General features: G+C 35.3%; 1 protein-coding gene across 8 annotated transcripts in view; it reads left to right on the top strand.

The window, feature by feature from the left end:
• The window catches only part of FER (FER tyrosine kinase), a 452,292-nt gene that overhangs the window by 181,352 nt on the left and 253,740 nt on the right, over positions 1-17,200 (top strand). Inside the window, exon 1 of one of the 8 annotated variants that reach the window (XM_037984982.2) lies at positions 2,489-2,838. The exons of the other annotated variants lie outside the window; for them this stretch is intronic. Coding sequence (XP_037840910.1) covers positions 2,710-2,838 — 129 coding nt within the window. The 5' untranslated portion in view covers positions 2,489-2,709. Of the gene's footprint in view, positions 1-2,488; positions 2,839-17,200 lie in introns of those variants that run through there. 8 annotated transcript variants of the gene reach the window in all.

Raw genomic sequence — 17,200 nt, 5'->3', positions numbered from 1 at the left:
AATCCAGTGTGACTGGTGCCCTCATAAGAAGAGAAGAGAGACTCTTCTGTGTGAAGACTCTGCCATGTGAAGAAAAAGGCAGATATTGAAATTATGCTATCACAAGCAAAAGAATGCCTGGGGCTACCAGAAGCTATAGGAGGTAAGGAAGGGTTATCCCCTAAAAGTTTTGGAGGGAGCATGGCCTTGCTAATACCTTGATTTCAGACTTCTGGCCTCCAGAACTGTAGGATAATAAATTTCTGTTGTTTTAAGTCACCGGATTTCTCGTACTGTGTTACTGCAGCCCTAGGGAATTAATACAACATCTGTTGTGATTATTGTCTTTATAAATGATCTGAAAGAGGAGGGTCTTCCTAGTGAGGTATCTAGATGATATTAAAGTTTTCTAGTTGTGAAGAGCAAAACCAGTGAGTACAGATGATGAACAAAGAAACACCAAAATTAGCTTCTCTCTGGGCTAGACGAGGCAACAAATCCAGCATCTTAAGAGTTTATATTCTTTGACTGTAAGCATTGATTTCAACTCATTTAATGTTGAAAATTGCTTCCAGATTTAATGTTTTATGATTTTATGAACCTGGGTAAGTGCCTGGCACCTAATGAATGCTTAATGAATATTTAAAAAATAAATAAGTGAAACCAATCAGGGAATAAAATACAGGAAAATATAATTTTATTTTAATGAAAATATAAACTTATTCTGGTATAAAATTCAAATTATGTTTACAGTTAGAGAAAAATGAGTGCAGGGAATGATTGAGAAACTGTAAATATTGTTTACTGAATGTATCAACACAAGTAGAAAAACAAAATTAATAAATTGTTAATTTATCTTTGGAGACTCTTTTTTTGGCAAAAGAATACCTTTGGTGAAATAGAGCAGGGACTTAATCTAAGAAACATAGTGTAATAGTTAATTGCATAGTTTCTGGGACAAAGTTGCTTGGATTTGAATATGTGGCATCAGTCATTTTTTGGCTATGTAAGTTTGGGCAAGTTAAACTTTCTTTACCTCAGTTTTCTCATCTGTGAACTAGGGCTTGTAATAGAAACTATTTCATAGGGTTAATGTGGGGAATTAATTGAGATAATCCATCTAAAATGCCGAGAACAATGCCTGCTCCTAAAAATTCTTTAGCCTATATTGTCTATTATTGTTTATTAAATGCAAAATTTTATAAAATTATTCTCAGTATACAAAATGAGATTTATTTTGATGGACGTGATATAAAGAATGATTGTTGTAGACAATAAAATTTAAAAAGTGAATACCCCCAAGAAAACTAGCTTCTCTCTGGGCTAGACCAGGCAACAAATCCAGCATCTTAAGAGTTTATCCTAAGAGGCAAGAAAATTAAAAAAAAAATTTTTTTTATTGCATCTAATTATAGAGGGAGCTAGAGTTTAAAGAAGGAGATGTTTATGTTAGAATTGTGACCCGGGAAAGTTTTACTGGGTAAGACTTTTGACTCTCTTGCTCTCTTCTATTTTTCTTACTTGTTTTCATAGAGTTTCTTGAGCTTTGGTCCATTATAAAGAATGTTCTGTACAATACCTGAATATACCTGGCATCTAGTAGTTGTATAGTACAACATCTAGTAGTTGTATATTTGTTTTAAAAAATGAATGAATAAAGCAGAGATTTATAAAACAATTAACAAATTATTATAGAATAGGTTATCAAAAGTGGAGCCTTACTTTCCGATTAAACATTTATGGTTTTGAGTATCCCACTCTACTTCCTCTCTAGCTGTGCCACTTCATTGTGTGTTAAGTGTAGTACATTCTTGTGGCAAGGAAATTTAAAATTTTTATTTCTGTTTAGACCTTAGAGATCATTTGCACATACTTTATATTCTTTACCTTTGAACAGAAGAATTATAAAATATTAGAGTTATACCTCAATAAAAAATAAAAAAATTAAAACACATTGGATTAAGAAAAGCTTTGTAGCACAGCTATCTGCAAGGTTTTGTTTCAAGAACTGCTTGAAAGTTTGGTCTATTCTCAGAGACCTTGAGATTAAAAACCTAAAATAAGAAAACTTCTATATGTTTCTTAGGAATAAAATCAGGTATTTTTATTTATCTAATTAAAAAAATCAAAGGCCAGGTGCAGTGGCTCACGCCTGTAATCCCAGCACTTTGGGAGGCTGAGGTGGGCGGACCACCTGAGGTCAGGAGTTCGAGACTAGCCTGGCTAACATGGTAAAACCCCATCTATACTAAAAATACAAAAAAAAAAAAAAAAATTAGCCAGGCGTGGTGGCGGGCGTCTGTAATTCCAGCTACTCAGGAGACTGAGGCAGGAGAATCACTTGAACCTGGGAGGCAAAGGTTGCAGAGAGCCGAGATGGCGCCATTGCACTCCAGCCTGGGCGACAAGAGTGAAACTCTTGTCTAAAAAATAATAATAATAATAATAAAAATCAAGTAGAACAGAGATTTATTTCTTAGATAGTGTATATTCACTTAATGTACAAGGATTTTCTCTTTGTTGCTTGAAAACGCAACATTTGTTGGCTGTATCTGTACCTTTAATCCAGAACTGACTAGTATACTTCCGTGCCAACAGGGGGAGATAGTATGAAATAGGAGATCCAGATTTACACCTCTCTTCTATCTTGCTTTTGCCTCAGACAGGAAGGTTTGTTGGTAAATTGACTTCCTTGGGCCCACTGTCACTATCTCTTAGCTAAATTTTGAGATGGAGCAGAAAATGAAATGTCCTCATTGTAAGGGTCAGCTGGAGCCTGGTGTCGGCTCCCAATCCTGTAAAACATGTGCTTTAATGTTCAGCTCTGAGCCTTCCACATCAGAAGTCCACAGAGATCAGGTAAGGGGAAGTTCTGTTTCAGGCCTACTTTACCCAGGGCCCAGACATTATCTAAGAGTCCAGCAGGTCATCTATTTTATGTGGCTGCTTCAAATGGGGAGGATAATTTCTCTTGACTTCTGTATCTGGGGGTAAACAAAATTCTTTTGAACAATGATGTCACTCAGATGCTAAACCAAAGTCATTGAAAAAAATGAAAGTGGCTTCTTTTCCATTTGTATTTTATTTCATTTGTTTCCTTAATTCACCTCTCAGTTTTGAGAAAAATATGTCCTTTCCAGTATTTCAATACATGAAAGGTAAAAGACAGTGCAGTTTTATCGACTATTTGAGGAGAAACATGGCTCAGATTTTAAACTGAATATTCAACAAAGATAGTATTAAGATTTCTGTTTTTCAAATTTCAGTTTCTATTCTGGCTGGTGAGCTCAATTTAGCCTTGTTATTTTCAATGTCTGTCACCAAAGGAAAATAATAATGTTTTTCTTGAACATAGGTATTTAATAGTTGGTGACAATAACTGGTAAAGCTTTTCATTATGATATGTAACTGTATAATTCAATGCTAATTTTATAATCAGTGTTTATGGTTTAATTTAGTAACTTGGAATACACTAATTCCTTACTCTTTTAATGTATAAAATATAATTTCTGTTACTAATAGGAATATAGCCCTATTTTCAATCTGTTGTGTTGGTAAATAATTATATTTGTATGTCATTTGACAATTTAAACTTAATTGCCTGCATTCTCTTGAGTCCCTTATTTAATGCCTCTCTTTTTTAGGCTTTCTTTTTCCAGATTCACTATATTAGGAAAACCTAGTTCTGGCCTTCAAATAAGAATTGTAAATGCCAAAGAAGTTTATATATTTTCTTTATTTTGAAGATAGTTGAAATGCGTACACGATTCTCGCTTTAATATTACTACATCCAGTATTTGGCTTATGGTGTTCCAAATATGTCTCCTATATTATTGGATAAGTACTGTTTGTAAATATAATGACCATTACTCGTGTGCATAAGTTTTGCGTTACCTGGTTTATAAATTTATAAAAATATTAGAGGATATTGAATCCATTGGGATTGTCTTCTCCAAATTATCATTTTATATATAATAATGTCTCTGAAGCCTGAGATAATTAATGACTCACATGGCTAGCTAGTGACTTGCATAACTTAAATTTTTTTAACTTTAAGAAAAGTCTTGCTTTCTTGTTACTCTTCAATCTCTGATATATATTCTTTTATGCTTCTTTAATATTTTTCTGTTTTTTTATATACACTGTCATCTTTTCAAAACCATTTTGTGCCTTTTATTTCTTATTTTTGAAATTGTTCTTAATTCTCAAATTTTATTAACTTTTTTCTTTTATATTAGAATCTTCAATCTCTGATACACATTCTTTTATTATCCTTCTTTAATATTTTTCTATGCATTTTTTATACATACCGTCATTATCTTTTCAAAACAATTTGGTGCTTTTTCTTATTTTTGAAATAGTTCTTAATCCTCTTAAATTTTATTAACTTTTTTCTTTTATGTTAGTTCTACTACATATCTTCAAAGTAAAGTAGAAAAGATTACAAATTTATTATTTTTCTCATTTATGTCAATTCTGTTTAGAGTAAATAGAATAAGAATTTTTGCTTTGATGGCTACCAGCCACCATCCTTGGGAAGACATTACATATAAGGATGCACACTGACTCTTGAAATTTTAAAACAATTCAACAAATAAATACTTAATTGAACTCTCATAATTATGAACTTATACCCATTGCCTTGATGATTTGTCTTTGGTTATTAACTAATACTGACGTAAGTATAATGACACCTCTTGATAAACCTAAAAATATACTTTTAAGTACTTCTCATTGTCAGTCTGCTCAGTCAGATGTTACTACACTCACTTGGAGACATACATATTACTACACTCACTTGGAGACATACATATTCAGTTACACATACCTGAATTGATCATAGGAAGCCTTTGTATTCTTATGGAGTCACTATTTAGCCTCTGTGTTTTATACAGATGTTCTTGACATCTTTTGTTTTTATTTTCTGGTATTCTTTATTTATTTATTTATTTTTTTCGGTGACTTCTTACCACCATAAGGTACATGCTGACTCACAAGAGTATATTTTAGGCAGAAGTTGTCTTTTTATCAGAAACTGACATTCCTCTGGAGATGAGACTAGTCTAGACCTAGTTTTCGGGTAAGCCATAGCCCCTCAAGCTGCTTTTCTGGGTCATCTGTTCCCTCCAAGTAGTGTGTCATATTGATACTGTATTATGTATGGTAGATCGATTCTTTATTGGGATTTCACTTCCCTCACCTATTATAATACAATTTTCCATCTTCTAAGAATTTTTAAATTTGGCCTTTGAAAGCTCATTCTGATAAGCAAACTTCCTGTTCAACAGAAGACTGCTCATTCTCCCGTATCCCATGTAATTCAGCATTGAGAAGTGGCTATTAATGTGGGCTTTATTATTCCTTTACCGTCATGTGAAAGTCTTTGTGTTTTCAAGGCTTGTGGAGTTTGGTTGTACTGCATTGTATCCCTGCTCATTGTTGAAATCTTTGGAACTTCTCTTCATTCCTCCTTATTCATCAATACATGTACTCTCTTTTTTAGTCTCTTTTTCTACTTTTGGTCATTTTGGGATGACTTTAGCAGTCATGTGAAACACCCACCTCAAATTTAGTTTCTGCATTTATTGATCTAAAAATAGTCTTGACTGAAGGATGATAACTGATAAGCAAATTTAGGTCAAGAGACTTTTTCTAAGAAAGACAGAAGAAGGCTCTTAGGTTCTTCTTGTTTCTGTTGAGTAACTGGCACCAATTCTGAACTGCTTACTTCATTTACAAATTTCATTTAATGAGACACATAAAACCTTATTTATCTAGGTTAATTTTAGACTATTTCTGCCGCAGTAGCTGAAAGCAACCCTAACTGAAACAGTAAGTAAAATGTTGGCAAAAATAGATAATATTACTTAGCACAGTACTGCTAGTTTCATCACTGTAGTTTGTTTGTTCCTGTTTTAGAAGATGCTTGCTCCCAAATGCAGGAGCTTCTTGTGGCACTGAGTTTATGAAGGTAGAATTCTAGTGCATCAATTAGATGTTCTGGTGGGTTTTAAAATCTGGCCATCACACCTTGCTTTTGTAAATATCTATGTTTTGAAGTCCTAGTACTTTCCCTTCTGCCAGCTCCATACTTTCTGATTGAATTCTTAGAAAGCTTTTACTGCTGCCGATTGGCAATCATGTCACAAAATATTTTAAAGCTATGTATATATTTCAGTGTTTGGTGATGTGATAATAGTATTTATGAAAATAAATTCATGAGTTCTTGAAATGTATTATAGGGCTCAACTTTTTAATAAGAATAAAATAAATATTTTAAGGAATTGATTTTAATGGCTGTTAAATATATTGAGAAAATAAGGTAATTGTATTTCACATTGCCCTTTCTGATTGTTTAGCTTTAGGTACTGCTTTGGATGCTCAGTTTCTAATTAATTTCTAGCAAAAGGTTTATTCTAGCTGTGAACGGTATAATTTTTATATAGCATCTCCCTTGAAAGCATATACATATATATGTATATAAACTATGTACATATACATATATATGAAGTTTATATATGTATAAACTGTTTTTACTCTTTTCTTAAAGAAGAGGGTGAGAGAGAATGAGGAGCAGTAGAAAGTATGGTGAAAGTTAGAAAATAAATCAAAAGGGTAACGATAGGTGAATGCTTTAATCTGTGTCTAATATTTTAGCCAAATAATCCTTAGAGTCTTTATAGTTTGCTTTTTATCATATTTTTCTATGGATTTAAAAATGTCTTGTATAAACTTTATTTTGATGAATAAATGTATCTGTAGGGATATGAGAACACTGTGAATATATGATAAAAATTTACCCCCAGATATAGACTGTAACTTACCGTGAGGGGACTGGGAAAGAGGAAAAGTATGAAGTGGCTTTTAGCCTTTTTATTCAATCACAGCGGGTAAGATATTTCTATATTCCTAATGTCATAAAGGTGTATATCCTGCAGTAATTAGTAGAAACAGACTGTTTGTTTTGTTTGTGGTAGTGAAAAAGCATTGGCTGCCTTAAAGTCTCTCTTTGCCAATAATTTTTTTTTAATTAAAGAAGCACACCAAAATAGATTACTCTGTTCCAGAATGTGTTATTGCTAATCCATTGTAAGTGGTGACAGAACAAAGTATAAATACTTTATTAGATGTAGCTACATCTTGTAAGTCAATTCCTATCTCACCAGATGTTGCTAGCTGGAATCTAGACATCATCTAAGATACTATTTACTAGAATCACAGAAATCCTTGGTTATTTGGTTTATCTGTTGCATTATTTCACCCAAAGCAAGGTTGGCTTTTCCTTTGCATTTAAGTTAACAGAAATAAGGTACATGATCATTTTAAGGAATTGGGCTTACAAAGAAGGAGGTGACTTTTTTTTTCTCTTTTTTTTTTCCTAAAGGAAGTCACTAAAAATGTCTGGCTGTCAAGAAATGAATAACTCTCTAGTGATAGGTTTTCTATGAATGAGGGAAATAGTAACAGAATAAGAGGGCCAGTTGATTAAAAAATGTTCCAGAAATATGACCTTGTCTCCAAGTCAAAAATACTTTAAAATATCGGGGGGAAAAGGTGTAAAATACACATAGAAGTAATTACAAAGCAATCTTGTAGCCTTCAGTCATCAAGAGAAAGTCAAACCGTGTACATTTTGAACTATTTAAAAAGACAAATACATAATTTGGTTTTTCAAGATAATCTTTTTTTCCCCAAGATTGAAAACCTTATACTTTATTAAAATAATTTTCATTTTAATCAAGAGTTAGTAGAAAACTTAGACTTAATTTTTAGAACACTCAACAATAAAGGCTGGCATTAAATTGCATCTATTTGGTATTTGAGAATTATATGGACAGATACAACCGTAAATGCTTTATTATTTTTTTTTATTATACTTTGTGTTCTAGGGTACATGTGCACAACGTGCAGATTTGTTACATATGTATACGTGTGCTATGTTGGTTTGCTGCACTCATTAACTCGTCATTTACATTAGTTATATCTCCTAATGCTATCGCTCCCCCCTCCCCCAACCCACAGTAGGCCCCTTATGTGATGTTCCGTTTCCTATGTCCAAGTGTTCTCATTGTTCAATTCCCAGCTATGAGTGAGAACATGTGGTGTTTGGTTTTCTGTTCTTGCAATAGTTTGCTGAGAATGATGGTTTCCAGCTGCATCCATGTCCCTACAAAGGGCACAAACTCATCCTTTTTTATGACTGCATAGGATTCCATGGTGTATATGTGCCACATTTTCTTAATCCAGTCTGTCACTGATGGACATTTGGGTTGATTCCAAGTCTTTGCTATTGTGAATAGTGCCGCGATAAACATACGTGTGCATGTGTCTTTATAGCAGCATGATTTAAATCATTTGAATATATACCCAGTAGTGGGATGGCTGGGTCAAATGGTATTTCTAGTTCTAGATCCTTGAGGAATCTCCACCCTGGTTGAACTAGTTTACAATCCCACCAACAGTGTAAAAGTGTTCCTATTTCTCCACATCCTCTCCAGCACCTGTTGTTTCCTGACTTTTTACTGATCGCCATTCTAACTGGTGTGAGATGGTATCTCATTGTGGTTTTGATTTGGATTTCTCTGATGGCCAGTGATGATGAGCATTTTTTCATGTGTCTGTTGGCTGCATAAATGTCTTCTTTTGAGAAGTGTCAGTTCATATCCTTTGCCCACTTTTTGATGGGGTTGTTCGTTTTTTTCTTGTAAGTTTGTTTGAGTTCTTTGTAGGTTCTGGATATTAGCCCTTTGTCAGATGAGTAGATTGCAAAAATTTTCTCCCATTCTGTAGGTTGCCTGTTCACTCTGATGGTAGTTTCTTTTGCTGTACAGAAGCTCTTTAGTTTAATTAGATCTAATTTGTCAATTTTGGCTTTTGTTGTCATTGCTTTTGGTATCTTAGACATGAAGTCCTTTCCCATGCCTGTGTCCTGAATGGTATTGCCTAGGTTTTCTTATAGGATTTTTATGGTTTAGGTCTAATATTTAAGTCTTTAATCTATCTTGAATTAATTTTTGTATAAAGTGTAAGGAAGGGATACAGTTTCAGCTTTCTACATATGGCTAGCCAGTTTTCCCAGCACCATTTATTAAATATGGAATCCTTTCCCCATTTCTTGTTTTTGTCAGGTTTGTCAAGGATCAGATGGTTGTAGATGTGTGGTATTATATCTGAGGGCTCTGTTCTGTTCCATTGGTCTATATGTCTGTTTTGGTACCAGTACCATGCTGTTTTGGTTACTGTAGCCTTGTAGTATAGTTTGAAGTCAGGTAGAATGATGCCTCCAGCTTTGTTCTTTTGGCTTAGGATTGTCTTGGCAATGCAGGCTGTTTTTTGGTTCCATATGAACTTTAAAGTAGTTTTTTCCAATTCTGTGAAGAAAGTCATTGGTAGCTTAATGGGGATGGCACTGAATCTATAAATTACCTTGGGCAGTATGACCATTTTCACGATACTGAATCTTCCTATCCATGAGCATGGAATGTTCTTCCATTTGTTTGTGTCCTCTTTTATTTCATTGAGCAGTGGTTTGTAGTTCTCCTTGAAGAAGTCGTTCACATCCCTTGTAATTTGGATTCCTAGGTATTTTATTCCCTTTGAAGCAATTGTGAATGGGAGTTCATTAATGATTTGGCTCTCTGTGTGTTATTGGTGTATAAGAATGCCTGTGATTTTTGCACATTGATTTTGTGTCCTGATACTTTGCTGAAGTTGCTTATCAGCTTAAGGAGATTTTGGGCTGAGACGATGGGGTTTTCTAAATATACAATCATGTCATCTGCAAACAGGGACAATTTGACTTCTTCTTTTCCTAGTTGAATACCCTTGATTTCTTTCTCTTGCCTGATTGCCCTGGCCAGAACTTCCAACACTATGTTGAATAGGAGTGGTGAGAGAGGGCATCCCTGTCTTGTGCCAGTTTTCAAAGGGAATTTTTCCAGTTTTTGCCCATTCAGTATGATATTGGCTGTGGGCTTGTCATAAATAGCTCTTATTATTTTGAAGTACGTTCCATCAATACCGAATTTATTGAGCGTTTTTAGCATGAAGGGCTGTTGAATTTTGTCAAAGGCCTTTTCTTTATCTATCGAGATAATCATATGGTTTTTGTCTTTGGTTCTGTTTATATGCTGGATTACGTTTATTGATTTGCATATGTTGAACCAGCCTTGCATCCCAGGGATGAAGCCCACTTGATCATGGTGGATAAGCTTTTTGATGTGCTGCTGGATTCGGTTTGCCAGTATTTTATTGAGGATTTTTGCATCGATATTCATCAGGGATATTGGTCTAAAATTCTCTTTTTTTGTTGTGTCTCTGCCAGGCTTTGGTATCAGGATGATGTTGGCCCCATAAAATGAGTTAGGGAGGATTCCTTCTTTTTGTATTGATTTGAATAGTTTCAGAAGGAATGGTACCAGCTCCTCCTTGTACCTTTGATAGAATTTGGCTGTGAATCCGTCTGGTCCTGGACTTTTTTTGTTGGTATGCTATTAATTATTGCCTCAATTTCAGAGCCTGCTATTGTTCTATTCAGGGATTCAACTTCTTCCTGGTTTAGTCTTGGGAGAGTGTATGTGTCCACGAATTTATCCATTTTTGAAGATAATCTTTTTAAAGGTATGGCTCAATGAGGCATTTCATTAGTGCCTTTTAGTTCCAAGGTAAGTTATTGTTTTAAAAATTGTGAATTTCTGAAGTTTTAAGATATCTAATAATTAGCTGTTTGTTTTTTGTACCTTTACACTCTCAAGATAATTTATGGATTTTTTTTGAATCTATGTATAATTCTTAAGCAATGAAGCAGTTGCAGATATTAACACATTGGTACCCCCCCTTTTTTTTTTTTTTTTTTTTTTTTAACATTTTTTAACTGAAAAAAAAAATGTTTTGTGGAGACAGAGTCTTATTTTGTTGCCCAGGCTGTCTCAAACTCCTGGCTTCAAGCAGTCTTCCTGCCCAGGCCTCCTGAAGTAAAAGGATTACAGGCATAAGCCTCCATGCCTGGCCCTACCCATTAATTCTTTCTCCTCCTTTTCCCTCCCCTCCCCTTCTCCTCCCCCTCCCCTCCTTTTTTCTTCCCCTCCCCTCCCCTTTTCCCCCCTTTTCTTCCCCTCCCCTTCCTTCCTTTCCCCTTCCCTCCCCTTCCTTCCTTTCCCCTCCCTTCCCCTTCCCTTCTCCCCTCCCCTCCTCTTCCCCTCTCCTTTCCTCCCCATTTTTGCCCCTTGTCCTCCGCTTTTCTTCCTCTCCCCTCTCCTCCCCTCCCCTTTTTCCCCCTTCCCCTCCCCTCTCTGCCCCTTCTCCTCCCTTCCTTCCCCTCCTCTCCCCCTCTCCTCCCCTCCCCTTTTTCTCCTCTCCCCATCCCTTCTCCTTCCCTCACATTCCCTCCCCTGGCCCAACCCATTAGTTCTATGAATAATTTTGTTGCTCCTCTATCAGTGTAGGGAAGGAAAAATATGACTTGGCTTAAATTACATTGTAGTTTTGATTATAAGAATTCTTATTCTGCATAAGAACTTTTTATTATTATCTTTGGAAAAGTTATTTAACCACTCTAGGCTTTGGCTTTCTAATCTTTAAAATGAGGATAATAACAGGACCTGCTATATAGTGTTCATAGAAGATTAAAATGGGCAATGGTGCTTGGCTCATAGTTAGTGCTACTGTCAGTGTTTGAGACCTTTTCTAAGCAGGTTAGTATTCTCTTTTCAACAGAGACTTCAAATGGTATATTGTGATTGTTATCTTTCATGTAGCCCTTAAAACTTCAGCAATAGTGATATTACTCTGTTTTTTCCATGTATTTTACAATAAAAAAATCATTTGGTGTCTCACTGAGCTACACTGAAATTTAATAAATTTGTCACTGAACGAAGCATTTCTGAAATGTGGATCCAAAATTTCCTGTGTTTATATTCAAGGGCCTCTCCTCTTACTGTTTTATCTTTAAGTTTCTGATCATTTTATGTCATTAATATTTCATAGTTTTCATTCATGTCTAAATTCTCTTACCATCCCAGGCCAAAAATGGCTCTTTTCTTGAGATGTGGTATTAAAAATAGTGCATGCCTGAAGTCAGGAATTCGAGACCAGCCTGGCCAACATGGTGAAACTCCATCTCTACTAAAAATAGAAAAATCAGCTGGGTGTGGTAGTGGGGACCTGTAATCCCAGCTACTTGGGAGGCTGAAGCAGGAGAAACACTTGAACCTGGGAGGCAGAGGTTGCAGTTAGCCAGGAATGCGCCGTTGTACTCCACCCTGAGAGACAAGACTGAAACTCCATCTCGGGAAAAAAAAAATAGCACATAATTCTTAGGTATAAATTAACCATAGTTTTATATATAATATTATTAATTTGATTGTAATTATTGTTCAGTACTGTGTTGAATAGGAGTGGTGAGAGAGGGCATACTTTTCTTAATTTTGAGTGAATGACTGATGCCCAGCATTTTCTTGGCTTTCTGTATGTAATCTAGGCAACCTGGCTTAGTACCAAGACAGTAAGCAAAGAGTTACTTTGTTATCTTCTCTGTGCCTTATTGCAAGTCACTTCACCCCCTCTGACCTTCATTTTCTCATGTACTATGAAGTGAAAAAGCTGAAATAGAAAATCTTTAACACAGAAGGTTCCTTCTACCACTGATTCTATTTAAGACCATTTCATTATATGACAGCTTTGTAAAAAATGTGATAGAATAAAAATTTTGGCCCAGTAATTTTCACACTTATTTTTAATGTTAATCTTTTTAGTAATGCCCTGTTTACATAAACGTATATTGACCAACTTATTTTTGTCTTGGGAGTTGGTTGCTTTTTAAAGTCCTTTCTTTGCTGATGTCTTATCAGCAACTATATTGGACTCCAAAATATGAGAAGAAACTTCAAACCACATGTGCTAATTACTGTGAAAATAGACGCTAGCAAAGCAAATAAAAAGTTAGCTAGTTTTCCAGCTACTGCACTGTGGGTGGGTGAATAGCCAGAGGGAGATCATCCAGTGACCTTGCTACTGCTGAGCTGTAAATGTTGCTGTACAGTTTCCTGGAATTATCAGGGCTCTTGCTGGGAAAAAACATCTTTGGAACTACAGCTACATTTCTGACAGTGGATTTTGGGGCAAGGTGTCACTTTAGTTAGAGATAATAATGTTCTAAAAACTGGATGGGCAATGAAAGATTAACAAAAGCATATATCTACAGAAGGAACAGGATTGGAAAAAAAGAAAAAAGCATATATGCACATTTTTATTACATGGAATCTATGTGAATCATGCAATTCTTAACCCATTTTCCTGATTAATGTATTACATATAGGGGTGATTTTTCTTTTCTTGGACATTTAAGGTAGCTGCTGATTATAAGGTAAATATGCAGTGATTCTTTGTCAGCTATGTGCTGTTGTCTAGGACCTCCATAAAAAAATTACCACAAATTTGGTGGCTGAAAACAGCAGAAATATCTTCTTTCACAGTTCTGGAGGCCAGAAGTCCAAAATCAAGGTTTTGCCAGAGTTGATGCCTTCAGGATTCTCTGAATGAGAATTGTTCCATGCCTCTATCCTAGCTTCTTGTGGCTGCTGGAGATCCTATCGTTCCTTCGTTCATAAACACATCACTGTAATCTGTCTCCTTCTTCACATCACCTTCTGTGTTTCTTCTTCTTCTAAGTCTTCTTATGAGGAAACTTGTCATTGGATTTAGGGCCCCTGGATAATCCTGTGTGATCTCATGTTGAGACCCTTGACTTAATTAAATCTGTAAAACTTGCTTTTCCAAGTAAGGTTACGTTCACAGGTTCTTAGTGGAAATATCTTCTGAGCGGGGTGGGGGGAGGTGGTGGTCACCATCTAACCTACCTACAGTTTGTGTCTCTCTTCTGTTTAATTATCAAGAAAGTTCTCAAAAATTAAAACTTTGGTTGTGGGTGAAATCCTTAACTTGAGAGAAGCTGGTTCTTTCTGCCCTTTTATTCAAGTAATTTTTTGAGTACTACTCTGTGAGTCATAGTATTTCGGAACTGGAAGATACTATAAAATATTTTTCTTTTGCCAGAAGCACAGATATTTTGTTTATGGTCCAACTCCGAGTTAGAGTCAAAGCCAGACCTAGAACATAGATTCTGAATCAAGTGTTTACATCTGTATTGTGAGACCAGAAAGTCCTCTGTTTATTATGTTATTGGAGCAATTAAATATACATCTATTGAGCAGACTTCAAACAGCATTACTTTTTGAGTGGTTTGGGAAAGAGTCCTTGGGAAATAAGAGGTCTGTGTCTTGCAAGAACTATTCAAGGCAGGCAAAATAGCATAATGATTAATAGCGAAAAATTTGTATTAATGCTGAATTTAAATTTCGGCTGCTTGACCACATGATGTTCAGCAAATCACTTAGTATTTCTGGGGCTCACAGTCCTGGCTCACACTATTTGGAAAATACCTAGGGATTCATTGGGAGCAAAGGGATTGAGAGGATTTTCAAATTCTCAGTATTTAAACTTTTTATGCAAGGAAAATAATTCTGCTTAATATAAAAACAATTTTAAATATCAATGGCTATTATTCTATCTTTAATAATTTTGCTAAACCTTTGATACAGTTATTTGGTGAGTACCCATTGTTAATTTTTAGATGAATAATTGTAGTTTTGATGATGACTCTTAATCAGAGATCTTCATGGTTGTAAGTCTGATGTTAGGAGTTACACAATGGCTGCTTTAGGCCAGTGGTTTATTATGTTGTTTATTTCATATCGATTCTCCTATGCTTAATTGCCTGTTGACGTAATAGTTAATGAACTTCTGAAAATACCCAGTATACAACAGTTCTCATGGGTACTTTATTAACTGAAGCAGACTAGAGCCTATTACATAGAAATAGAGACCTGGTCCTAAGATTTCTAACTTACATTCATATTGATAAAAATTAAGCCCTGGAGGTGTTATTTATAAGATTTGGTAATTGGTAATGTCTGGATTAAATAATACATTTTTATTTCTAGATATGTACTATGCCTTTCTTGAACTTATTTTATTAAGAAGTTAAATATTCTCTGTATTAACACTTTTAGCTATTTATAAGTACAATAAACTGGTTTTCAAATTAAAATAATTAGAAAAATCAATCTTTTTGGAAAATGCAAAGGAAAATATCTTTTAACTCCCAAGATAGTATTCTCCTGTTGTTTTTGAGAATTTCCTACTATTTAAATAGGGATAACTGCAGATTCTTGAAATCAGTCTGAGTTAAAAAGATTACCTATAATTGGAATGACTTGGGTTAAATTTGAGTACTTTAATTTCATTTTTCTCTTATGTGTCATTTGAGGTTTCTTAGCACAAAGCAATAGTTCAAGTAAATATATTCCCTTTTATTTGCTATTTAAATGGTGTCTAATAGCTCCCGTCTTGCTTAACTTCATCATTAATATATAGCATTTATTTTAATATTTTAATAATTTGAGTTAAAAAAACCAATAAATCCCCCTGCCCTCTTGCAGTTTAGATTATATTGTGAGTGTGTGCTTGGGCCTCCAGATATCTGGCTTATATGACAGAGGTATTAGTACCATTCATTGAAATGGGAAACCGATAAAAGGCCAGCATTGGGAATTATGAGTTCAGTAATATGTTGACTTTTATATCTAAATAGAAGTCACATGGATGTTCCAACATACAAGTTTGGAGCTCAATTAAAACAGTTTAAATTGCAGATTTTGTGAGTAGACTTGGTTCAGGTGGTAATTGAAGTTGAGAAATAAAAGAGATCACCTAGGGAGAAAGTACAGAGTGAGAAAAGAAGAAACCTGGAACCAGTAGAGCCTAGAATCATATTACCATTTAATGACCTGAAAGAGGAGGGTGAGCCTGCTGAGGAAACTGAGAATGTGTAGTCTGAGAGGTTGGAGGAGAGTGTGGTAGGGGAATAAATGTTTCATGTAGGCATATGTGGTCAATAGAGCGGAATTGTGTTGAGACATCAAGTAAGAGAAGTGGGAAATGTGTCTGTTAGATTGGTGAAATGGAGTCTGTTGGTTTCCTAAGACCATCTGCTTTGGTGTAGTTACGGGGTGATAGCCAAATAAGAGCAGATTGAGGAATGAGTGGGAGTAGGGAAAATTGAGACAGTGAGCATATATAACTCTTTTAGGATTTTTTTTTATAAAGAGCAAGCAGTAGCTGGAACAGAATATGTGGTGAAGGGAGAGGCTCATCCTTCCCTTTCTTCTGCTCTTTCCTTCCTTTATTTCCTTCTCTTTTCCCTCCTTGTTTTTTTTCTATGACATATATATTTATATATATGTAAAAACTGATGGACTGATGGGAAAGAACCATTTAAGAAGGGATGGTTGACAGTACCTCAGAGATCCGTTAGGTTCTTGTAAGGTGTAAGGTTCCTGGGAGATCAGTAAGCAATGAGATCCAAAGTGAAGTAGAGTGGTAATCCTTAGATGGGAGTTATCTGCCCCATGTTTCAAAAAAGGAAGGAGATTATAAAAGGTAAAGAAGTTTATAGCTTTGAAAAGGCAAGATGAAGAGGTTCCTACCTTTGTTAATTCTATAGAAGCTAGAAGGTATGGAAAAAGGTGGTTTTAGACATAGAAAAGTAAGAAAAGTTTGAAATGATTGACAATGACAGTGGAAAATAAGAAATGAGTTGGCCAGATATTTAGGGCCCATTTGAAGTTAGTAATCATGTGATACTCTGTAACAGTGTTTAGTTGCTTGGGTGCGAACTCAGAGAGAGCAGATAGTTGGATCCATCCAGGGTTGGATTTTGCCACAAGGGAGCACCTAAGAGACAGGATAGCAAGGGAGTTTAGAACATTGGCAAGAGTATCGTTGAAAACGATGTAGCCTGGCATCTAAGTTAAATAAAGAGAGAAGAGAAGAGAAGATGATTGATTGGGAGAAAGTAGGAGACTAGAAGACTTAAGAGTTCCAGTGAGATTGAAAAATGGTTACAGTGTGACTGGTTGAAAGCAAACTGATGGGATAGGAGATTGTGGCCAAAAAGAGGGGAGCTTAAATTTAGAGCTCTTCCATGTGATGATAGTGTCCAAGGAAAAGCCATGACTGATGTAGAGAGGATAAAAATGTTTCCCCTCCCACCCCTACAGATTGAAAGCTTTGTGACAGCACCTTCTGAGGTGTATGTTGCGGAATATTTTCTCTCCCAAAAGATGCAAGTAGTAATTCTTTATTAAGGCTCTGAAACATATTG

Source organism: Chlorocebus sabaeus, chromosome 23 (assembly GCF_047675955.1).
Source record: "Chlorocebus sabaeus isolate Y175 chromosome 23, mChlSab1.0.hap1, whole genome shotgun sequence".
Taxonomy (NCBI): domain Eukaryota; kingdom Metazoa; phylum Chordata; class Mammalia; order Primates; family Cercopithecidae; genus Chlorocebus; species Chlorocebus sabaeus.
Note: the sequence above shows the minus strand (reverse complement) of the source record. Positions and strands in the feature narration are given on the sequence as shown.